This window comes from Ischnura elegans, chromosome 11, assembly GCF_921293095.1.
Source record: "Ischnura elegans chromosome 11, ioIscEleg1.1, whole genome shotgun sequence".
NCBI lineage: Eukaryota > Metazoa > Arthropoda > Insecta > Odonata > Coenagrionidae > Ischnura > Ischnura elegans.
In genome coordinates this window covers 795,084-820,190 of record NC_060256.1, presented here as the reverse complement: position 1 = coordinate 820,190, position 25,107 = coordinate 795,084, and the positions used below count along the sequence as shown (strand labels likewise).

Genomic DNA, 25,107 nt, shown 5'->3' with positions numbered 1-25,107 from the left:
CTAATGAGAAGAAGACACAATGGACGCATTGGACACAATCAAAAGGAGCACTACGGGCTTTGGAAGCATGAGATGTACCAACGTGCAAACTTTGGTTGCAATCCGTACAACCGTATTTAATTTCATGGCGGACAGAAACAGACATCCTCTTTTTAGAGATTACGAATAAACTTTTTTTGCTGGTCGTCGTACCTCGAATTGTAGTCAGAGATGCTCTGGCAGATTCGTATGTTCAGCAGGGGAGGAAGCAATCAGTGGCACTTGGAAGGATTCATGGACGCAAATGCCAACCCCTCCTACCCTCGCGGTCGTTTCTAGATAGACGATAGTTCGGAAGTGATGCAAAATCAATGGAAATAGATAAATCCATCCAGGTTTAAATAGCAACAATTAAATGTACATCACTATGATTATGACACAGTTTAAATTCATTAAAGTGAGCAATTAGTGATTGTGCGTTAAGACGAGGGATGTCTATACTTGTATCCGGAATCGGATTCTTTCATTTGATCGTTTGCTGTGCAAGTCCATCGTTCATGAAAACACGATCTAGATCCTCCCGTGAGTGTATCGCTGAGACCGGAGTTCCCCATGACTCCCTGACAATGATGGTGCCATTCCTTACGCCTACAAATTTCACTTCCCCGCTCTTTTTTAGATCGCTCGCGAAGGCAGCGTGTAGTGTTGAATGAGTGCTTCATATATGGTGTAAGCGATGCATTTGGTTGCCATCCCTTTGGTGTGGAAACTTCCCTTGGCACACCGCAATCGTAACAGCTGATTCCTTTTTCCGTGCCTCATAAAGCGTACAGCAGTGGGAGTTATTGGCCTTAATGTGTTGTTTTGTTGGCCAGGAGACACAGTCAATATCATTCAAGATTACCTCGACATCGAGTGCGGGGCAAATTTTCAACACCACATTCTCCCACTTTCCTGTTTTGAATGCAAGGCACTTAAAAACATCAACACCGTTCGAGGCTGATGGTTTTTTCTTGGGTTTTATAATGAGGGGTTGGCTCAATTCATTACTTCCAAGTTGAGCTGAAGTTGAGCCTAATGCGCTAAGAGAGAGAGAGATTACGCTGGAACATCTACGTCGATGGTTGGTTTGGATGGGTAATATTGAACTCAGTCTCGATTCCGCTGCAGGTAGGTGAAAACACACTTTAAGAGGAGGCTAAGTATGCCTCATCGGTTGAAAAAAATGAGGGATAAATTTTCCCATTTTTTGTAAAAATAACTCATTTTAACTCAATAGGTAAAAAAACCATCGAAACTACGACTCGTCTAATTCCGTATAGCATCCTAAAATGCTTTCATGTGTGATGTGAGTGCCTGAGGTGTTTGACGCAAATAAAACTCCAATGCGTTTTCTATGCTTAAACAAAGACATTTTCGAATATTCCGATTGGATTTAGCCTCATTTATGGACGTTTAATTGAAAATTCGCTATTAGTTTTCAATTGAATATATTATTGAGAAAAGAAAGCAGAAGGAATTATTGCTTTCACTCGTTTTCGCTGAGTTGATCGCTTTTCCACGCAAGGTCCGAAATGATCGCCATCATGACGACTCTTTTTTCCACAGCATCAAATACATTTTCCATTAAAATTTTTGCCACTCCATATTTTTTTATCTATCGATAGAATACCTAGAGTATTTCTAAGCATCTAATGTGGAACATATCAGTCCTGCTAGACCAGAAACCAACATTTGGCACTCCGTGCTGCTGCGCAGACCACGATGCTATCCAGATCCCTTGATTATCATGGCAATTCAGCGTGGTTTATGGTACTATATATTAAGAATGCCAAAAATCTGATAGGGATTTTTTCTCATGGATATTAATGGCATACATCGACGTTGATATCTATTTGCACTGACGAGGAAAATCGTTGAAGCAAGTTATGAATTTCATAGATCATTTCATGACGAATATTTTTACATACATATTGCTTTGCAAACAACAGTTTCTGTTTATTATCCATTTTGCATAATTATCCTAATGGGATCGACCATTAAATTCTTATTATTGCCAATGCTGGTAGTTTTGTAGAATAAAGACAGGGGTGAGTCCATATTTTTCCGTTTTTCGAACTGTCCACTACTTCCCAAACAAGCCAATTGAACGCAATTCTGTGAATCCAGAAAGAAATAGAAGTTATTTACAATTACAGGAGAAACATTTACAGTTTATAAAAAAAATCGAAGCAGCAGTGATCAGATCAGGATGCAACTGAGAAAAAGTAAAAATTGGAAAAAGAGTGAAACATGTAATTGTGCTTTTCCACACGTAATTTTTAACATCTTTATCGAGAAAGCCACTAATGAAATCAAAGAAAAGGCCTTGTGTGTGTATCCATGGTAAAATAATAGGATGCTACGATGTGCCGATGACATAGCTGTCACTGCAGAGGCAGATGGTTTTGAAAAAGATTCTCGTTAATTTGGGTAGAGTAATGGAGCTGAAAAGAACACAGTCATTAGAACGCAGCAGAATAGAAGAGGTCGAGACAAACATAAAAATAGGGAAACAAAAACTCGTGGAGGTGGACGAATTCTGTTTTTGGGGAAGCAGAAGCAAGAAAGAAATTATCAACAAAATGGCCCAGGTGAAGTGAGAATTCCACCAAAAGAAAGATCTACTCCCTGCGGGAAAATTAAACGTAGAAGGAAAGAAAAAAATTATCAGAAATTACATTTGGAGCATCATTTTTTGCGGAAGTGAGGCGTGGACAATGACAGACACGGAAAAATCGAGGGTGGAGGCCATAGAGTTTATACGTATTAATATGGGAGGTGCCAAGGCGAAGCATTTGCCGCTATACTGTGAAACCGGTCTCCGCACATTTATTCGCACTCCAACTTTAGTCACCAGTGGCGCAAGGATCTGTCTGTCGCTGTCAGTGTTTTACTCTTTGGATTCCCTTCATAACTTGGTCATGGAACAGTGGCTTAGGTGTCCCACTCCCACGTTAAGCTTCTACGATCGACTCCCGTCTGCGGCACTTTTTTCAATATTACTTTCAACTTTTCCTTTTCTTTTCCAATTATTTTCATGATTTTCACTTTTTCTAAGCGACGATTTTTTGTGCTCATGCGGCATTTGAAGTTTTCCCAATTTTTCTCTTTCAATCACTAAGTTTCGTTGTAGCAACACGACGCATTAAAAAAAACATGTACTTGGCTTCCTTTTACCTTGAATTTCTGGTTAGTGGACTCTTACAGTTCAAGCCTAGTTTTCGAATCGTTGGAAAAGAACCGTTGAAAACCAGATAGAGCGAGCAAGGGAGGGAATGGGTTCTTCCTCCAGAGTTTGGGACGGTCATTCAGCGAACGGGATCTTTTCACTCAGCGAACTGTCAGTCATCTAAAAAGAGGCTCCAGAGAACCGTATTGTTGGTAAGTTTTGATTTTTCCATCAAGAGAATTATGAATTTTTATCGTCAACGAATATAGCTTTTCCGGTTATATTTTTTCCTCTTCGGCAGGGTGTTAATAGTTCTAATAATAACGAAATTTGATTAGAAACTAGACATAAATGAGTCCACAGTATCAAATTGCAACATAAAAGGAAACCAAATACATGTATATCTTAATAATGTATGTTTTGAAGGGACTACATTGCACTTTTAAATGTTTACCTGCGTCTTTTTAATTATTCGATATGGAATTAAGCTTAATAATAATTAATTGAGCTTGATTTTGAGCAAAAAACAATTACATTCAACGCGTAGTGCATCTCTTGCGGGCTAATAGGTATGTTGACCTGCATCCTACCGACTGGAATGCCTCTATTTATTGCGACTGGTGGGAATCAATGGAACCATGGGAGTGGAGAATCCTGTGTAGAGTATTTATGGTGAAGGCCTTCGGAATGTTATGCTACGGAAGAATGGTGGGTGTAGCGCCGGTTCGCAGGAGAAGGATATTCAAAATAACGTTCGCTCACTTCGAGGTTCAAAACACAACTCTTTATTCTCTCTCTTTTACAACGGGCCCCAAAAGCCCTTCTCCCGTCGAGGGCTTCACGCCCCCACCTCCTGGGTTTCCCCCAAGAGTCCATGTCCTGAGTAGCAGACAGCGCTCTGCTACACTGCCCCCTCCTTTCAAAGGCGTCGCGCCCTCGCGACGGTCGGCATAGCTGGAACCTTCGCTGTCCTCGGATCTCGGAAAGTTGGCGCCTTTATCTCCTTACCTCTGAAACGAAAAGAAAAGAGACCACCCCCCCGGAATTACTCCTTCCTCAGAGCCCGGCTTGAAACCTTTGCGGTTCTCTTGTAACCCGTCTGGGATATCGCATGGTCGGCTCAATAACCGCTTCAGCTGGTGGCTCCTCTCTCGCTGCCGGAGTCGCTTGGCCCTCATGCGTTGGTGGAATGGAGAAAAACTTCCATCCACCCCCTCCGATCTGAAGTATCACTTCACCCTTCCCAAGCAACCGTAATGGCTCCCCATTCGCCGTTATTAGTGTCACATTGTCTGTTATGATTTTCCCCGAATTTTCGGTGCGGCTCCATATTTCTTCCGATATCAATGACACTGCCGCTCCCGTGTCTATTAGTATCTCGACGGGGATCTTCGAAACGGATCCGTGCACCAGGGGCACTGACTCGGACAAAATTGTCCAAATTTCCTTTGCTCCGCGTCCTCCGACGCCCTCGAGCGGTGAAGTAGTGTCTCGGGTTCCTTTTTCGTCTGCGGCCGAGAAGGTTACCATCTCCTCGGCCTTCCGTCGTTTCCCGAAAAGGAAAGCCGTGGGCATTCGGCCCTCAGATGGCCCTCCTCGCCGCACATCCAACAGCGCGGCCGATCTCTGCGCCTCACACTGGAATTAGGGCGCCGCCTCTCCGGAGCGGGAGCGGGGCCGTGGTCCTCACCACTCGACATAACCATCCCTCGTAGAAATTGCAACACCTCTCTCATTGTCTCTGAGTTCTGTGTCAACGCGGCCTCCACTCTGTCCTCGCGACCACACCCTCGACTATCCACACCGATATCCTGTGACCTGACGAGCGTCGCCGGCGCCAACGCATTCACTACCCTGGTGGATGACTCGGCGAAATGGATTGCCTCCATCTCGATTGCAACGCCGATTGCTTCCTCGAGGCTAGCAGGTCTCGCCTGCTTCACCCACACCCGAATGTTCCCGTCGAGCCCATCGAGGAAGCGGTCGCGCACTACGGCCTTTCTCGCATCCTCGGGCCAGGAAGGGTATGCGCGCCGAGCAAGGCGCCCGAGGTCCGTGGCAAAGGCGGCGATGTCTTCTCCGGGGTTGCGCACCCTTTGGACGAATCGCGCCTTTTCCTTCTCGCTCGCTTCCCTTGGGTTGAAGCGCCGCCCCAACGCCTCCCGCGCCTTTTCATAGCTCCCTCTGTTTTCCTCCGGCAGATCACGAAACGCCGAGAGAGCGTTTCCTGTGAGGCAGAGTCTCAGGTAGAGCGTCTTCTGCTCCTCAGGCCATTTATTTATTTCCGCCACTGTCTCAAATTGGAAGACCCAGTCTTCCCACTCCTCCGCACCACTAAACTTCTCCGGCATCACCATACCCGCCATGGCTGCCGCCGCCGAACCGCACGCAAAATCTCAGGATCGAGAACACAATCCTACCGACTGCGCCAATGTAGCGCCGGTTCGCAGGAGAAGGATATTCAAAATAACGTTCGCTCACTTCGAGGTTCAAAACACAACTCTTTATTCTCTCTCTTTTACAACGGGCCCCAAAAGCCCTTCTCCCGTCGAGGGCTTCACGCCCCCACCTCCTGGGTTTCCCCCAAGAGTCCATGTCCTGAGTAGCAGACAGCGCTCTGCTACAGTGGGGATCAAATGGATCGATCGAGGACGTAGTTGGGAAGTCCGAAGAGGAGTAGGAGAGAGAGAAGGGAAGCCTCATGAAAACCTCAATAGGAAGACGGAACAACGTCATTGGTAGAGATACGTGAAAATAGTGTTTTCATTTTAATTCCATAGGACTTTCAATTACAGTTTATAGCATTTCGTAGAATCTATTTTTTCTTTATTTTCATATGTAGCACTAGTCGCTCACGAAAAAGTGTGATGAAACACAATTATTTGAAAAAATGCGGAATAATCGAACTAATGATGTGGTATAAGAATAATAAATTAAAGAATAAGACCTAGAGTAAATAAATATTACACATACCGCTTTGCGCGGCTTCAGCGCAGGTTTGAGGCTCTCAACCGGTTGTCGCTTCATGGAAGTCCTTTCTCCCTCGCATTGCTATCCTTGATGGACCGCGAGGGCCCAACACCTAGTACCATGAGCCTCGGTATAATTGCCATGGGAATTAAAGACTGCATCATTTCGGTGCATCGACCGAGAAGAATACCTGGATGTTATTCACCAGGAAATATTAAAATCTTAGGATTGCTCACCAGTGATGATAACTCCTTCCCACGCTATTGGCGCTTAAATGTATGCGATCCTTTAATCCTTTGGTTGATAAGTTGATAAAGTCACGAGCTCACACCGAGAACGTCACCACTTCCAAGATACTCCTCGGCCTTGTGCATGGGCCTCGCGTAGTCCTTTGTTTTTCACCTTCTGGTAAGCGATTACTTCCTTCAATCCAAGGTTTTCCTGAACGAGTAAATGAACCAGATCTCTTAATTACATCACCAATTCATGAAAAGTGAGGAGGAACTATAGCATTTCTTATATACTTGCACTTGAGAATTACGTACTTCATTTTTCGTTGCTTGTGAAAGCCCAAGCCAGCATAGGGGAGCCCCATTATTCTTTTAATTTATCAGTTATGATTTTGGGTCTGAGTGAACGACCGTCGCAATAACGTCCGTACCCTTCTCCTGTTCGATCGTCTTCTGGGCGATCTGCTCCCACCCGAAAAATTGGCAGCGGGTGCCAGACCTTCAGAGGCTAATCGCCAAGAGTGCAACGGAAATTTTGCACCTCTTCATTTTTCATGGTACAGCACTCTACGAAAGGGTGGTCTACCATGACTAATGAATATGAGGGTGAAAAGTCCCCCCTCCGGGATTTTTTCCGTACTTAGGGCATGCAATCTGGGATCAAATAGGACTAACCTCCCCACACTTCCAGCCTGCTAGAGGCCCACCAGGGCCGGCTAGCTCGAAAATACGATTTTTACTCTTCTTGAGATAGCTCAGTCAAGAAAGCATATGTTTTGAATGCAGTTTTCGGTATTTGAAAGCTTATTTAATGGAGAAAGTGTCCAATTGCTTTCAAGAATTTTCAGCGGGAAAAGGAGAAATGGCGTCGATTTGAAAATTTCGAACGCATTTTTTCATAAAATATTTTTGAGAGGGCCTCGAAGAAAAAATGTTTTCCGGGGGCAATTTTTAATAATTTTCAGCTAGTGTATCGGAATCTTTTTTAGGTGGTGGTAGATCGCGAAAAAAAGAAAAATATGCTATTTTGACCAATTTTTCCTGTTTTCTCTATGCTCTGGCTCTCCGTAACACCCTTCACAGACCATTTTACGAGCATTTTGTCCTCTGACGAACGCAAATGCTCAGACGGATTTTTGTGGAAACTGGTCCCGAAAATTGTTCCGAAAATTATTCTAGTAATGATCTCGGCTGGTCCTGCAATTTTACCTTGGTGCAGCCCATTGGTTCATTAATTAATTATTTCTGCTGCATGAGTGCAACACCCTCTTCTTCAATAAACTGTTACCACAATCACAGCAATATACTGCCACATACGATTTACTGCCATTCGTTGTATATTCTGCATAACAATCATAATTCGTTCTGTTTTAAAGCATATGTGGAACTGACACTCTTAATATTCTATCATCCTCTTCGAAATTACTAACTTTATGTTTATTATTTTCCTTTAGAGTCTCAGCCATATATGATAGGCTCTGCTTGATATGGTAACTCCCATTAAAAAAAATTTTTAAGTCAGGTAGTCAATTCTGGAAAGTATAAGATGTCAGAAGCAGCCGCCACTCTGAACTATCTATTCCCCCGTTTCCAAAGCTTGTTTTCACCCTCTGCTCTCAAAGTATTTCTTCGGAACCTTCTCTAGCTTTCATTGCATTTATAACTTCCTCACTGATTTCAACATCACAATCAAGCCGTTTCCCAATTCCAATACTGAGAAAACATGCTAGTCTGCAATATTTTCCTGTTTTGGGTAATATTTTACTATCGAACTTGTTATCTAGTAAATGATATTTTTCCTTAATATTATCATTACTCATCTTAATTTAGTCACGAATCACGATTGAATCTATTCTTCAGTCGTTAATTGAGCACGTTTGCCTTCAATTGCCGGTATCAGCACACACAACTCTAAATCACCATGCTCTATCCAGAATCAAAATGTCACCCTTTTTCACGAAATTTTTCATTGGGTAGTGATGAAAGCGAGATTGATTTTAAAGTGTCGGCATCATTTTTGTTTGACTCCAAAATAGTTACGGGCATATCAACCACAACCCATCAGTGGTAAAAATAGTGAATGGTTTAACAGAGGGGAACTAGTACTGTTCAAGTTACCGGTTTGCAGCTTGAAAAGAATAACTATCAGCCCTTGAGACACTAATCTAAATCCGATTTTCTCGTCGACGTTAACATACGACGTAACCTTTTCAGTTACTTGTTTCCATTGCAAATCTGTTAAAAGTTCGCAGACAAACAGTTCTCTGGAAAATGGAAGTCGCAATGTTGCGCGTGCAATCTGCTAAATATGCGATTTTGTCAATAAGTAGACGAATTTTCAGAAATGCACAAGTAACTGCTGATGCAATAGATACGGAATGTGGGAATTTTAACCTCATCTCCGTGAAGACCTGCCATCTAACTTCCAAGGGTACAAGGTGGAGATACTTTTTGTAGCGGTATATCCACAAATGAAACAGCATTTGCGCGTAGATAAAACGCGAGGCAAACTTAAATCGAGCTCATTTTCATTATCTATATTCTCACATTCCGGCGTTTTCGGAGCAATTTTCGGCACCAGTTTCCACAAAAATCCGTCCCCTGTGGTGGGTATTACAATCCGTATGAGCATTTGCGTTCGTCAGAGGACGAAATGTTCGTAAAATGGTGTGTGAAGGGTGTTATGGAGAGCAAGAGCATAGAGAAAACAGGAAAAAATTGGCCAAAATCGAACATTTTTCTTTTCTTCACGATCTACCACCACATAAAATAATGAAGAATCTGAGCTTTTTCCCGGTGAATAGCGTCACAGACCCTGACCCGGTTGGAAACCCGAGAAGCTTTCATCCACCTAAAATAATTTTGATACACTGGCTGAAAGGTATTAAATGACGCCCCCGGAAAACATATTTTCTTCGTGGCCCTCTCAAAAATATTTATGAAAACAGGCGTCAGAAATTTTCAAATCGACGCCATTTCTCCTTTTCCCGCTGAAAATTCTTGAAAGCAAGTTGACGTTTTCTTCATTAAATAAGCTTTCAAATTCCGCAAACTGCATTTAAAACATATGCATTCTTGACCGAGATATTTAAAAAAGAGTACAAATCGTATTTTCGAGCTAGCCGTCCCTGGTGGGCCTCTAGTGGGCTGGAAGTGTGGGGGAGGTTAGTCCTATTTGATCCCAAATCGCATACCCTAAGTACGGAAAAAATTCCGGAGGGGGGACTTTTTCACCCTTTTATTCTTCTATGCCCTTTGAACAAAATCGGAGGGGCACACTTCTTGAATGTTCTTTACGAGTTCCTCTCCTAGTGCCTCTCCTAGCTTTTATTCCTCAGCCTCTTGCGTGATCCATCAGCGATAAGTCAATCGAGACGACCTTGGGTGCGATTGGTCTGTGACGTCTGTTTCAAAGGCTGGGAGGGAGGAGGAGTTGAGAATTGCAGTGAGGAGTTGCACAAGACGGAGGCGGCTGAGGGGGAGGGGAGGCGAGTGCATTCGCTGTCGTGGGTGAGCCGAACAGCGGCAGCAGCACGAGACTGAGCCGGGACTCCGAGTCGTGGATTCGCTCGCGTTTCGCAACTGACTCGTTCACCGATTTTGTTTTGCCGTCGAGTGTCCAAAAAAATAAGGCGTCCCGCATATTCCGACTTGCGCTACTTCACTCAACGGTCCAGGTTGTCGTTATTTATCATGCTGAAATACACTCCTAAACAGCCCTTCACTGCCGATAGCCGATGTACCCCCGGAAACCCATACGCACCATATTATAGGCTCCCTCTTTCAGTGCAGGCGCAGCGAGGGGGGGATTTGGGGGATAAAACTCCCCCCAGAGCTCAGAGAAATTTTTAAGTTGAATCCATTTCCCTTATTTGGATCAGTATTACTAATAGAATAGCGTAAGGATTTATTAAATATCCCTCAGAAAGCTGTAAAACATGCCATTTTGAACTATTATTCTTCAAATTTTTCTGGAGGAGGGTCCCCGCAACTCCTGCTTACCCTGGTGGGTATGCAATACCCCCCACACCCGTAAGTATTAGTTGCGCATAAGACCCCCCCTAGCCTTAATTCCCAGCTGCGCCCCAGCCCTCTTTAGTAGGTTATGATATCACTAATCTTACTTCTATTTCAGTTCTGTAAACTGACAACAGAAGTAGAAGTAAATACTTAAAGTACGCGTAATTTTCGAATGTTACCGTAATTTTTGCGTTAAAATGAGAGCTTTTGCAAAGTATGAAATATAATCACTTAAGAAAAAGTTCCGTGCGGTTTTACCCGCATTGAACTTTGCGAAAACTACTTGTCCGATTGTTCTACAAAGAGTAATCTTTAAAATACATGTTTCATACCGTGTAAACGTTTGCTAATGCAAAAATGTTGCTTAAAAAATGAAGACAATACTAGCCCTGGTCCTGCATAGACTATTCCTTGCTTACAGCAAAAGTAACGTTTAGAAGGTGAAATCTCCTTAGTTATGAGGTGATACCTCTTTTTCAGGATATCATAATAATTTGCTTCATATCAATCGAGCCTCATTTGTTGGCACAGGAATTTATTGAAAAAAATCTTCGCAACCAGATAAACTTTCCATACGGCAAAATTTCGGTATCCCCTGAACACGAGTTCTAGTTCAAATTCGAAATCAGTGACCTATAACACTCTATGCTAATATGCTCTGTTGTGGATTCGATTGGTTTCCGCGCGGCGGTTACTTTGCAGCATTCCGGACCTACTGCTCGAGCTATTCGCGGCGGTTTATCAACAGCCGTAATCCCTTCATAGTAAGAGCACTTTTCTCTCAATGTTCACCTAACAACGTACGCCCGTTTCTACTCATAGCGGCATCATCAGGTGAAAGTGTCGATCAGTGTCTTGCACCCTTAAATAAATAAATCTTGACAAAGAGCTCACAATTTTTTTCTGTTGTGGTCACCTTCCACTGTAACACGCCGTCGCGTCGGCATTTTCGGAGATTAGATGATGACGTCACGGACTCATTCCGAGCATGCCTTTGCTCCTCCACAGCTCCTCGGCCCCAGGAGACTGACCACAGGGCGAGTAGACGTCCCGTGGAGGATTGATATTTCTGGGCGCATTTTAATCGGTTTTCAAAAATGTCCGCACCGCGGGGAGGAGTCCGGAACATTCTATTCGTTCTCAATATTTTCAAAATAGCGTTTACAATCGCGAGGAATGGTAATAAAAAGTTATGAACTTCATAGATCACACCGCATAACGAATGTGAATTTCGGTATACGATTCTAATTGTCTCTTATTCCTTCGTGAGATTCGGATCACTGTGTCCTTCAGGGACGCGAGGAGTGACATCAGAGAACCCGTTTTAATGAGCTGTGAGTGAGAGCGCGCCAAGAGGGCGACTCTTCCATAGTAATCTTCCGCTTGCGATTTGCTGATGCTGTGCTAAGGGTGAATCCTCCCCTCATGAGCACTAATCCCTAAGCTAGTTAATATGAGAGGAACGATCTAATGACGACACCAACTTATGAACGTTTGGCGACAACTTTCAGTTTGTTATTTTACATACGATGACGAGCGTATGATAAAATGACGAATATTGATCTATTTGCAGTAACTTGTCTTTTCTTTACCCGAATTCTCGTAATGAATCACGACTTCTGATTTAACATAGAGATTTAACATTGATGATTAATCGATCGATGTGTCGATGAGTTATATTTTGAAACACTGATGAAAGCAACTAAGTTTAAATTCGCAGATTTTTTTATTCGGTAACACTAGTATCGGCAAATCTGCGAAATGTAAGCAGAAAAGCATTAATGGTAAGATCCGAAAAGCATACAAGATGAACGGCTCCCAATGGACATATTAAAGGCACGTGTACTCTTGCGCAATAGATGGTTGCCTCCCTTGCTTAAAGTTATGCCGAAGTCACTCTCAAGGAGATCAAAATTGGAGCATCACAATGTCGAGTGCTCCAAGGTGTGGTCCATGGCAACAACCGCTGGAGGAAAAGCATTGGAAAAATATAAAATTTCAATTTTACACGTTTTATACCGTGCAATGAATTGCGGTCGCTAAATAGGTGCACTCGGCATACACTACATGTACTCGGTTCTATTCTCCAGATGGAATAAAGACAAATACACTAATTAAAGTATGATAGGCTGTTACTACACAAAGTTATCGAATACTAGTTCGTATTGGTCCGGGGTGTAAGCTGGGGAGAGTATGCTGGAGGAAAATGATTCTTATCGCCTTATATGAGTTTTGGTTACTTGCTTGCATAGATTTTATGAGCCTGCAATTTCTCATTCACGCACTTTATCTCGTGAAGTTTCATATGCATTGCATATGTATTTCATAAATATTGCATATGATATTTTTTACGTTTTTCAATAGCTTTAGATCAGGTTACCATATCAGTTAGTTTCATTGTATGAATTATAAGATTATCATGTCTTTTCTAATGGAATTTTTTAAAGAAGCCTTTGCTCTGTTAATTCTATCCCAGGGATTGCAGTTCGTTGATTTTATGATTTAGCCCAGGTGTCCAGCGCCAGAACATTTATAAACAGATTTCGAGCCAATTTTGTGGATTGGCAACATTGGCTGTAAGTGTTGTGTAGAATTTCGATTACTCTGCAGCACTAAACGAGTAAAACAATCTCCGTCGAGAGTTTCAAATCCTTGGAAATCTTTAGAGACTGGGTTATAAAAGCGAGCTTTTATTAGCTTCTGATTAATTATTGCCCATTGACGCAATTGTGTATTAACCTAGCCATTCAATTCGAAAATTTTCCAAAAATTTCCACTTCATGCCGAGTACCTTAAATTAAAAAGCAAATAAAGTGTTTTTGAAGATATAGCCAGTGGAAATAAGTCGTAATTGATCCGTCGCAGCCTTTGAGTCAAAATGTGGTCGGCGATCGCGTTACTTTTGAAAGTTCGACAGCAGAACGTATTTTGATTTTGGTACATTATTTTTAACTTCAATATACGAAAATTTAATGAATATTTGTAGGTTTTGTTTGGATTTTAAACCAACCAATCTTTGGGTTGAATCACTTAGTAAATTAATATTGTTTAGTTTCACGTATTTGATAGTTTTTGATTTTTTGCTTTCCTTTGACGTCCAGTGAACGCGATACAAGTACCCTTAAAATCGGTTAATTACGCTGCGTTACGTTGCGTGCTGTACCTACGATGGAATATTTTCAGACACGATTGAAGCGAAAGCAACACATGGCTGAATTATCATTTTTCATGGCAGACCTCGAATATTACGTTCGTAGCACGGCCGTAAAAGTTAATGGAATTGAAAATGAAAGAGAGAGTCGAGAGAAAGGTCAATACTGAATGGGATATTGGGTTTTGGTGCGGTAATCATAATTGACAGCTGCTTTGTTTGCCTGTAAAATGAATATCCTGACTGAAAATGTCACGCTTGGCTTAACTTCGGGGTGTTTTAATTTAATCTATGCTGTAGCTGTGTGATGAAATTAAATAAATAGCAAATTTCAATCAGCGAATTATTGGAAAACATCTGATTCAGAGGGAGTGATACTGTCAATTAAGTGTTAATAATATAAAATCTTAAAAGTTTTCCTCATTACTGTGAGGAAATTCATTGGACGCATGAAATTTTAAGGTATACGTGGTTTTGATTTTTCTCACGCGTCAAACGGGCCTTAGTTATCGAGATTTTAGTGATACAGAGTATCTTTCAATGAAGCGTATATATTCGTGCAATCCGCGATGCAGCAATATCACAATGTCATGGTCATGTATCTCCATCCGCACTCCTCTCCCTTGCGCCTTGCATCAGAACGGAGGAGTCCCGCAAATGTGGATTGGGCTCTGTTGCCATTCGGTACATTGCGGTACTGTTTAATCGCAGGTTGAATGCGCGTCGGTGATTTAACTAGCAGTCTCCGTCGAAAATATCTCGAGACCTCGAGCGCATTAGGCGCTTGAGCACGAGAATGTAACTCTCAAAACGCCATTCTCATTCGCGCTGCTAAGTTGGAGCGCGATCTGGTGACGGCATCCTCTCCTCTTCGAGACGCGGGCGGGCGAGGCGCATTTTCTCTTTCACACATTCGTAGTTTGGCCGCCAGTTCCTCCCTGTGGCACGCGCGCGGGGATTTGGATTTGAGGAGGCTTCAACCGGAATTTGAACTCGATTAGCTGCCAATCGCTCCGTCACTTGCACGTTTCTATATAATTTTACGCGTGCACAGGTTGTTGGAATCTTTACAAATATTCAGTGGTTCCATAGTACGTTAGGTACCACTTTTCTGAAGAAAAACTATTAATATCGACATAGAGTGACCTTTTAAAAAAACAAGCGTGCATATAATTTGCGTCTGTTTTCCTGATAAAATTTTTTTCGTGCATTTTTAACGCCTCAGTGCGACATTTTCCATGGTGGGACAATGTTTATGCTTAACAAGTGAATTAAGTCCCGCCTTGCATCATAAACGCAAAGAAACACTTTGTAAAGTTGATGGAGTCATACTGACGTGTTAGAAAATCTTGACATCGTGATTTTAAAATTCCAACATTGTGTTATCCGCCAAATACGAGAAGGATACAGAATTAGGATACAAAAAATTATTGTGCACTGTGTGCAACAATAACTGGATAGAAATGTGTACTTATTGTCAAAGTGATCCACCTTTTTACCGGCTAAAGCTCGTGCCCAAAGAATAAAATAGACAATAACTGGGAAAAAGTTTTGCGGTCTTTCCGTGCTCTATTCATCGTTCTCCTTTCTAGAGCGTAAAAACTCATGGACTCAGGATGTTTTTGGGTCTTACGACATGGTGACAATTATCTCGGATGACACGAAGAGCAGAAATAAAATGAAATGTCCTGCCATCTGGCTGTGCCGTGCGACTCAAAAAATATTTAATCATCACTTTGAATCGCGAAAACGTCAGTGAAAAATTAGCAAATTTTTTTAGCTCTCCACTATCGGTTTTTTATTTGTAAATATTTATATGTATGTACACAAACGTTCACTTTTTACGCACTCATTTTTTCAAATCTTTTAAAACCAAATACTTCTTCACTTTGTATTTCCTCTACGGACTGACTCTAAGCAAGAACCTTTTAGAGTTATTCAAGATTTCATCCGAGGCAATAACATCATTAACCTCTAATCCTCCAACTAATGTTTTTCAATTTTCAAAAGATTTTCTCGCCAATAACAATCATTCGGCGTTGTCTTACCTTAAATGCGAGGGTGCAGGCTTTTCGGTAAATCTTAAGGAGCGGAGTGGACACCATTTGGCTGTATTTAAACATTTTCTTGAATCGATATTGAGTAAGCCCTAGAATCATAAGTTGTGTCGTTTATCCGTTATTTATCGAATGGTTTATACGGGAAAGCTTTAGAAACCGTGCTAGTTTAACAGATGCTGCTATTTCGAAATTTATCGCTAAAATCCGTGAGAATGCTTACCTTAAACTCCCAAAATTTAGCCTGAAAACAAAACAGTATATTTTTTCAGTTGAGGTGACCATGTATTTCTTTCAAAATCCATCCAATATGATTTAAACCTGGACGTAAAACTTCAATATGCAGGTTTTATGGCCAACTTCCATGAAATATTTGACTTAATATGGTGTTTTCCAAGGTTACTATAGCATTAAGTAGGCAACCCTGAACATTGTAATGGAGTTATTCTTCATTATATGTTGTGCATCCAATGATATCGTCGAATTCACGGCATGGATTTGTCACGATTAGAGACGAGGGATACTACTTTGCCAATTTTCACTCTTTAAAATCTCCTTTCAAATTTCACAACCAACTGCGGTATAATCGACTGACATTTTATTGATATATTTCAACAATGTGTTGCTTTATCATCCATGATATCAGAGTGGTAATATGGGACTCAATAGATAGAGAGTAACTCTATAATACCATTATCACTGTTCATCGCGCGTCCGTCTACCGTCCGGCATGCAAAGTTCCTCTCCTCATTTGGACTTCAAGTGCTGGTTACGACCATTTGGTTTTTGTTGTCAACGGCTTTCGGGAACAGCTGCGTGTTGCGCTTTGTTATGCGAGCTTTAGCGTACATTGCAGGTCGCAGTATCAGGTGCGAAATCTCGCATGACAAAGCGCAACACGCAGAGCTGCTCCCGAAAGCCGTTGACAACAATGTGTCTTGCAGCGAAAGCCTGCGTTCCATTTGGTTTTTATGTATCAGTTCATTGCGTTGATCATGCTTCTATCTATTTAGCCTCCGTAGAGTGATGCTCCGCTGAAAATTATTGAACGCCCTATCAGCTAAAACAGATATAAGATAAAACCTCCATCCCCAAATTTAAATCAAACCAATAAATGCACGTGTGCATTGTTATTAATATTGGATGTATCCCTGCTTTGGTCAACCAAATACTAGCCATTCCGTTGCACCTTATTACGGCTAAAAATATCATTACTAATCCTTAAAATCTCTGCTCCAATGAATGTATGAATGTTTTAAAAATAGAACTTCTTAAATAAAGCTATTTCCAACGTAATCGAGTGATATTCTTATTTGGAATCTCAACCTTTCAAGACCTTCGCTGAAGTAAACTTACAGAAATGTATGCCCTCAACCCTAATTTTTCAAGATTTATCATTTTTAGTATACAAAGCATCATATCCGGTTTTATATGTTCCTCTTTTTATAAGGGTACATATTTTGATATTGTTTTCCGTTTGCGTGATACGCTGAATATTTCGGCATTTCGGCAACATGTAGAATTTTATAAAAATGTTTAAGTTAAACAAGCTACCTTCTATTCCACGATTTTTGTTAAATTTTATCCCACGAAATACTACGCTTTTCGATGCTGAAGGGCCATTGTGACAACGATTGAAACGCGTTACAAACCGTGGTATAATATATTTACCTACATCTTTTCATAATAAGTGTAATTTTTTAGCACTTGTTGCTAGGGTTCCTCATTTGCATTGCATATATTTTATCCATTTCAATAATATTTTTAGGGATGAAATGTTAGAAGCAATGTACTTACTTACGATATTCTCTTTCGCATTGTCGTCTACTTGTTATCTATAAACTTTTTCCCCTTCATTATCGAAAAGCATGTCTCATTGGAATAAGCTTGGATTGAAATTTCACAATCCTAGCGTTTAGTAGGTATTTTCTGTAATTCCGGCGAATATATAATCAAATTCTTGATTTTACAGGATTCCCCTAATCTATAATTGAAGTTATTATAAAGTTATGATCAACTTCAATTATTTGCTTTGGAAAGAGGGAATTTCGGGTCTTTAAAGCACAACAATTATGTTCCATTTGCAGAGGTTTTCTCATTCGAAAACATGAAAGTGTTGGGCGTCAGATTTCGATGAAATATTTCCTCACTCATGCTTTAACTGTGGCAAACCAGATGAACACCGAGAGGGGAGTTTCTATGGGGGTTCACCCAGGGGCGGATACAGAAAACACTCAAGGGGGGGGGGCGCAAAAGATATATTGAGTTGCCTTTACTTTTTATCGCGATATCGCAATAAAAAATAATCAAGTCACAGGCAGAGTAAAATAAAATTTTAATTAATGTAATTATACACATATATAAGACAATGCCATCTTATGATATAAAAAAGTCACAATCGTGGTTCTGCCATGTTTGCCAATACGGCCGGACCCGCAAGGGAGGGGCGCGCGCCCCCCATCTGTATCCGCCACTGGGTTCACCCCTCTTCCCTACCTCCAAATTTTTTTCCTTGTGGCGACTTCCAGCCATTCTGCTGAAAAGATCACTAGGTAGGCTTAGGGTACGTATTCTCTGCCACACTATTTTTTATGTAGTCACACTCCTATTTCTGATAATAGCCAGTAATGAGATGTGTAATATTTAACCAGGGTTGAACTCTACCCCCACCTGTTCTACCCAGCCCTCTGGTTGAAACAATGAACGATTTATTAGCTTTCGTGACGTTCTGAAAAATCACCCACGGTTTTTCAGTTAAAAAACCGTTTCCTCTTTACAAGTGAATTCGGAATGTGTTTCATGGAAGAGCAAGTTTATTTCGCAAATTTTACAAAATAACAGAACGATGATAACAGAACAGGACGATTTCGTGAATACATCATTTGATGAATTTCTCGTAACAGGTTTTTCCTCGTATATCCCTGCTTCTGTAGAGATTTTTGCCCTGATTATTTCCCTACCTCTCCCAGCCCCAACTCTACCCCTTGTTCCGCTGTGTTTCAGGAAGTATCCAGTCAAATGCCACCCCTCGCCAGACGCATTCAACCCGTGCGAGGATATAATGGGGCGCGCGTGGTTGCGGGCTGCCGTCTGGGCCGTGGTTGTCACTTCCGTGGCTGGCAACCTCGCCGTTCTCCTCGTCCTCCTCTCCGCTCGCTTCCGCATGTCCGTCTCCAAATTCCTCATGTGCAACCTGGCCGTGGCCGACCTCTGCATGGGCCTCTACCTCCTGCTCATCGCAACCATGGACGCCAGGACCATTGGGGTGTACTTCAACTTCGCCTTCGACTGGCAATACGGTGAGTCACGAACGATGAGGACGGTTGGAGGTCATTCATACTCGGCTGCAAACGATCCGATTCCTGCCATTCATTCTCCATTACACATTCATTTTGGAAGGACCTCTGCAAGGAAAAGACTCTGCTGCACTAAGCCTGAGTCCGGGTGCGTATGCGCTCCATGGCATGTAAATCTCCCTCATTGGCCGCCCGAGGAAGCGAGAGTGCTTCTCTGCAAAAATCGAGGAAGTGAAGTATCTGGAAAATTTTGAAATGTGGGAGAGATAAAGACAGTGGCTTAGATGAAACATAGGCGAGTAATAAGCAAGTTTTAAGAAGGATTGGAGATAAAAGATCAGGCGTGAACAGTCTGCGTTTAGAAAAATAATGCTCGCGGCTAGCTATCAGTGGAGAAAAATAGAAATTATAACCGCAAAAAAAAACCATCCCATACTACATTATACTCAGGATTCATTAGGCAAATAACAGCAAAATGAACCAGTTTTCTTATAATCATGCACTCAAAACAGTTTTTTTTAACGCTCACATCATAAAAAACTTAAGGCACTCAACTTAACGGCACTATTTTTAATAATACCCCCTTTCCCTCGTGGCTGAGCTTTGAACCACCAAGTGCGTCCACCGGGTTGAGGATGGTGGGTCAACCTCTGCTTATAGAGGTTAGCTGCGACATAAGCGTGTTTACTTGTCGATTAAGCAGTCGTGGACAAAAGGCGGCGGCACTCCAAGGCGGTATTGTCTATCCTTGTGTAAGATAGGCCATCTTAACAAAAAAATAAGCCTGTGAAGATGCCGTGACTTGGCGATAGGAGGTCGCCAACAATTATGCTTCACATCACCCGGGGAAGAGAGAGGGCAGCAGCTCTTCTTCATTGGAGTTAACCGTTAGGTACACGCGCCCTTAAGGTTAACGCCAGTGCACGCTTGCGGCTTTTTTGCCGCATTTCAATATTTTTGATTTTCCTAAATTAAATTAAATTATAGGGTATTTTAACGCTTTTGGATAATTTCTAATAATTAAAAACACTTTAAATATTTTTCACTTTCATTAATAAGCAAAAATAAATCATATTGATATGCAACTTTCTTGATAAAATATAATTTGCATCATTTTTCTTCAGGAATTGCAGACGATACAGTTTTCGGTCGAGGAAACACTACAGAAATAGAATACCAAGGTGTGCCGCCTGTTATCTATACGCAATTAAAGGGGTTTTTCGAATTTTAGAAAAATGAGGCAATATCCCCGCTTAGCGTATAACTAAGGATTAAGGTGGAGATGACGGTGGTTAGTACGGTGACACTCATTTGACTTCATTCGTGGTAGCATTTACGTTAACGGCTGCAGTACTGCGATGTGGAAGGCAAGGGGAAACCACCACATTATTATCCCGAGGAGTCGCAGCCACTCCAACTATAATAATCTGACGTGATGGAATTCTCTCAGGTAAAAATTTCAGAGGTAAACTAGTCCCCCATTTGGATCTCCGGGCAGGGACTACCCGAGAGGGTACATTGGTCAATTGTGATAAAGTTATGAGGATAGGTACATGGAACGTGAGATCACTCAGGACTTGCGGTAAGCTAGAAAACCTTAAGGTGGAAATGGAAAGATTGAATATCTACGTGCTAGGAATCAGCTAAATGAAATGGCCTGAGGAGGGAGACTTTTGGAGATGAAGCTATAGGATAATACACGCAGGATCCCTGAACGGTAATGCTGGGGTTGGGATAATGCTCAGAAAGAGCGCCGGAATGCGAGTGAAAAGCTTCCTACAGTACAATGAAAGGATAGATATGGTAAAGATAGAGACTAAGCCGGTAGATACCGTAGTGGTACAGGTCTACATGCCTACGACAGACTACGAGGATGAAGAAGTTGAAGACGTCTACGATGATATCAAGGAAGTAATCAAACAGGTAAGGGGTGAATAAAACCTTATTGTTTCAGGTGATTGGAGCGCTGTTGTCGGCGAAGGTCAGAATGGAAGAATAACCGGACAATATGGATTAGGAAATAGAAATGAAAACGGAGAATGGCTCCTTGAACTATGCACAGAACACAAATTAGTGGTTGTCAACACGCTATTTAAGAATCACATGCGTAGAAGATATGCATGGAAAATGTCAGAAGACAAAGAAGATTTCAACTAGACAATATTCTAATGAAGCAGAGAAGAACGCATGGCAATTAGAGGAACTCAAGGAGCCAAAAATCATCATCAAGTCAGAAGAAGAATGGAAAAAGAGGTGAGACAAGGGTGTGCACTGCCCCCTGAATTTTAATATTTACATCGAGAAAGCTATGAATCAAATCAAGGAAAAGCTTTGGATGTCAATATCCACGAAGAAAAAATTAGCATGCTGCAATTTTCTGACGACATAACACTCACATCCAAGTCAGAGAGGATTTGAAGAAGAATTTGGCTTATATGGAGAGGGCAATGGCCAGATATCAGCTAAAAATCAACAAAAAAGAAGACTAAGATACTAGCATGCAGCAAAAGAGAGGAGGCTAAGACAAGCAATAACTTAGTACAGCATAAGCTTGAAGAGGTGAAAACGTTTTCTTACCTGGGAAGCCGAATTACCTACTATGGACGAAGCAAGAAAGAAATAGTCAGTAGAATAGCGCAGGTGAAGAGAGATTTCTAAAAAAGAAGAATCTTCTTACAGCTGAGAATACAAGCATAGAAGTTAGGAAGGAATTCATCAGATGCTACATATGGAGTCTATGGAAGCGAGGCTTGGGCGTTGAAGCAGCAGAGAACTCTAGAGTGGAAGATTCGAAATGTGGAGCTACCGAAGAATGATGAAGATAAATGGATCGACCGTGTTAGTAACGAGGAAGTTCTAAGAAGAGTGTGAGAAAAGAGATGCCTCCAAAAAACCTAAAGTAGAAGACGGGATAACTTAGTTGGCCATATTATGACGCATAATGGCCTAATGAAGACAATCGTTGAAGGACCAATGGAAGGGAAGAAGGGCAAGGGACGGCCCCGAATGAGTTACATAGATTATAAAGGATGTAGAAGAGAAGAAATACGTCGCTATGAAAAGGTTAGCGGATGTGAGAGAGGATAGGAGCTGCGTAAATAAATTCAACGCCGCACAGTGGTCCCAAATCGAAAAAAGTTGGCCAAAATTAATAACGTCGTAATTTTAGCTAAAACAGCAACAAAAGTGGATGTCTCTTACTGATTTTGATCGTCTGAATCTGATTTTGGCATTATTTTTACGATGTCTCTTCATTTTATCATTATTTGAGCTGTTATTATTTAAACAATTTTTAGAAAATCTCGATATAGATGTCATTGCGATTGGCGATAACTTGGTGTTCATGGATAGTTTAAAATAGTATAATTTTAATGTAAAAGATGTATAAATTGTTGTCAAAACCCATTATAGAATTTACGACATGAAATTGGTGAGATTCGAACCCGCGACAAACAGCGTAGTTGGTGAGATACCAAAATCGAAAAAAAATACACTCACTCATTTTTGGCTCCCATATGTTTGATAAGTCACATAATTTGAAATAAAATGACTGATATAAAAAACATTGAGGAAAATAATGTTCGAATTGCAATAAAATCGCTTTCGTGTATCACAAAGAAAAAATTTTTAAGTTAATCGTCGTCCGATGTCACCCCATCGGACTCATTGTCGCTCTGCGAATCACTTAAAGTTAGCTAATTTTCACCTCACCTGATAGACTGACCTCGTTTTTTTGTGACTCCTGATGTAATTAAAATGTATGATTCAGATATTTAAAGGAGTCTTCGAAAGATATCTTCATAATTTAACATTATTGGGTATTTTCTTGTACAATGCTCTCGGAATTTCCTCATGTCTATGTTCCTGGCCTCCAATGCTTCCTCCATTTAAACTTCAATTGTAAGAAAGGATTTTATGGAAATTGCTGTTCCATGTATCAGCACTTTATGTACCATGAGCAGGATATAATACCAACCATAATCGATGCACAGCTCAGCTATTTCAATGCAATACTGGCTGAAGGCTTCATTATTTATCTCATAGCCGCAGGACAGAGATTTTAATATCACTGAAAGCCTATGAATAAGTCTTTCATCGATATCTGACAGGAAAATTACAAATCACATTAATAATTACATTTCATACACATAAAGCATTTATTCGTAGATTTTTCAAAATTATGGAAACGGGTTCAATATTTCTTACTTATTGATTACAATTTAATATTTACACTTAATTTCATCTTGTCTGAAACTTCACTTTTAAAAATATGATGATTGAGATTAATGAGTGATTATTTTTATACACTGCATATATTCACCGACTGTGCATACACGGTAATCATTTGCACTCAATAGATGCGAGAGGGAGATATTGATATGCTTCTGGAGGGAATTTCATTTTCTTCTGCAACCAGCTTTTGAACATCTCTTTGAAATGCTCATCTGTCCTCGAGCTTTGATTCCACTTTCTCAGGTATTTCGAGAAAACATTCTTCGCACAAATCGCGTCAGAATATTTTTTGCATGCTTGATTTCATTCAGTTGAAATCTTGTTTTCAAATATTCCACGACATATTCCTTCTTCTTCGCTTATTAATATTCTTTTCTCTCTGTATTTTTATTGTACACCGCAAGGTACGAAAGCATTTGCGGCACCCATAACTCAAATTTAACAGGAGTATTTACGGCTGAAACGATGAATGTGATTTCTAAAAGTTGTCTTTTTTAACCAATAATAAACCGGAAATTATGAGTTGACATTGAATAAAAGATATACAAGCTTATATAGACTTGCCTCTGAATTTCCGACGTATCCTGAAATTTGAATGCAAAACATCGCCAAAGCAAGTGCTTTAATTATCTGGAAAGGAGAGGTTTCTCGAGTTAGCCGTGTTAACATAGTTCGGAGCACAGCACTTTTTCACTAAGAAAATCATTGAGTAAAACAGTGGGAAATATTCACCACATCCATGCAATGGCTATGGTGAGGGAAGCCGTCATCCTCATTCCATTATTATTGAAAAAATTTAATTGCAAGATTCACGCTCCATTGGTGGGTTTAGACGAATTTTTCCCCCCGAATTCAATCCTATCTACGTCTATGGGCTGTTGAAATGATTCTGTGAACAAATCTTGGCATTAGGGAGCATTTATTTCTCTTAGCTCCAATACCTTATTTCGGAATAACGTGCTGACAACGCTGTACAGCATGTAAAGGATTTCTTCTCTATAAAAATATGAGGAAAGTTTTGCAGAGAAAAGCATCTTGTGGTTACTATAAGGTTCTCGCATAAGGACTTAAGTAGTCGGTTTTGATCACTAATAATGTTTCTCATTAAGAGCATGAAAACCGGCCCTCATTGGTTTCATGAATATTTGAAGGTGAGTGCACAAACGAGAAGTGTGTATACGATAGGCGTGAAGCACTTGATTAATGTAATCGTACAGGATGTAGAATTATGCTAAGTATACACCATGCAAGTTTGACCACCGATACAGGAATATTTGAGCGACAATGCCACTGACTCCCGCCGGCCAGCCGCCCTCAGCGGAGCGGTGCACCGCTCAACTTAAAACCCTCTATATGTCGGATAGGCAAGTATAGGCAAGATTTTCTTTCTCCATCTTGTTGTACATACTCTTCCTAAGGATTCAGCATAGGAATCTTCGAGGGGCACGGAGGGGCACAAAACTATATCGACACATTTGACTAAAAATAGGCCCCAAAATAGCTAACATTATAAATAATTAAATATTGTTATAATAAATTCTGAAACGAACAAAAAATACTATAATATTGTGAACAAATATGCAAAATTACCGTATTAAAATTGACAGATGAATCCTATGAAATTAAAATAGTCATTTATTAAGTTGAATTACCCTAAAATCGAGTATTTCTATGCCTCGGGCGTTTTAGGCTGAACATGCCCATGTTTGACGGGTTACACAGGTCAACATAATAATCACATAGGCCTATCAGGTACAAAATATAATAGGCTATAGCCTGTAGAATCCGAATACATAATTCAAAGCTTCCTCGTAAAAAGTCGAAAAAATGACTTTTGGCCAGCTTTTTTCGATTTGGGACCACTGTGCGCCGTAAGATGGACTTCCTGAACAACACGCGATGAGCGCACCCTTCGATACCTCCACTGCATAAACACTCAACAATCACCCACCGATTCGAA

The 25,107-nt window shown here is 41.0% G+C and overlaps 1 protein-coding gene across 1 annotated transcript in view; it reads left to right on the top strand.

The window, feature by feature from the left end:
- Positions 1-25,107, top strand: part of LOC124167687 (follicle-stimulating hormone receptor-like) — a 573,602-nt gene that overhangs the window by 491,742 nt on the left and 56,753 nt on the right. Inside the window, exon 14 of the mRNA XM_046545674.1 lies at positions 18,622-18,917. Coding sequence (XP_046401630.1) covers positions 18,622-18,917 — 296 coding nt within the window. The remainder of the gene's footprint in view (positions 1-18,621; positions 18,918-25,107) is intronic.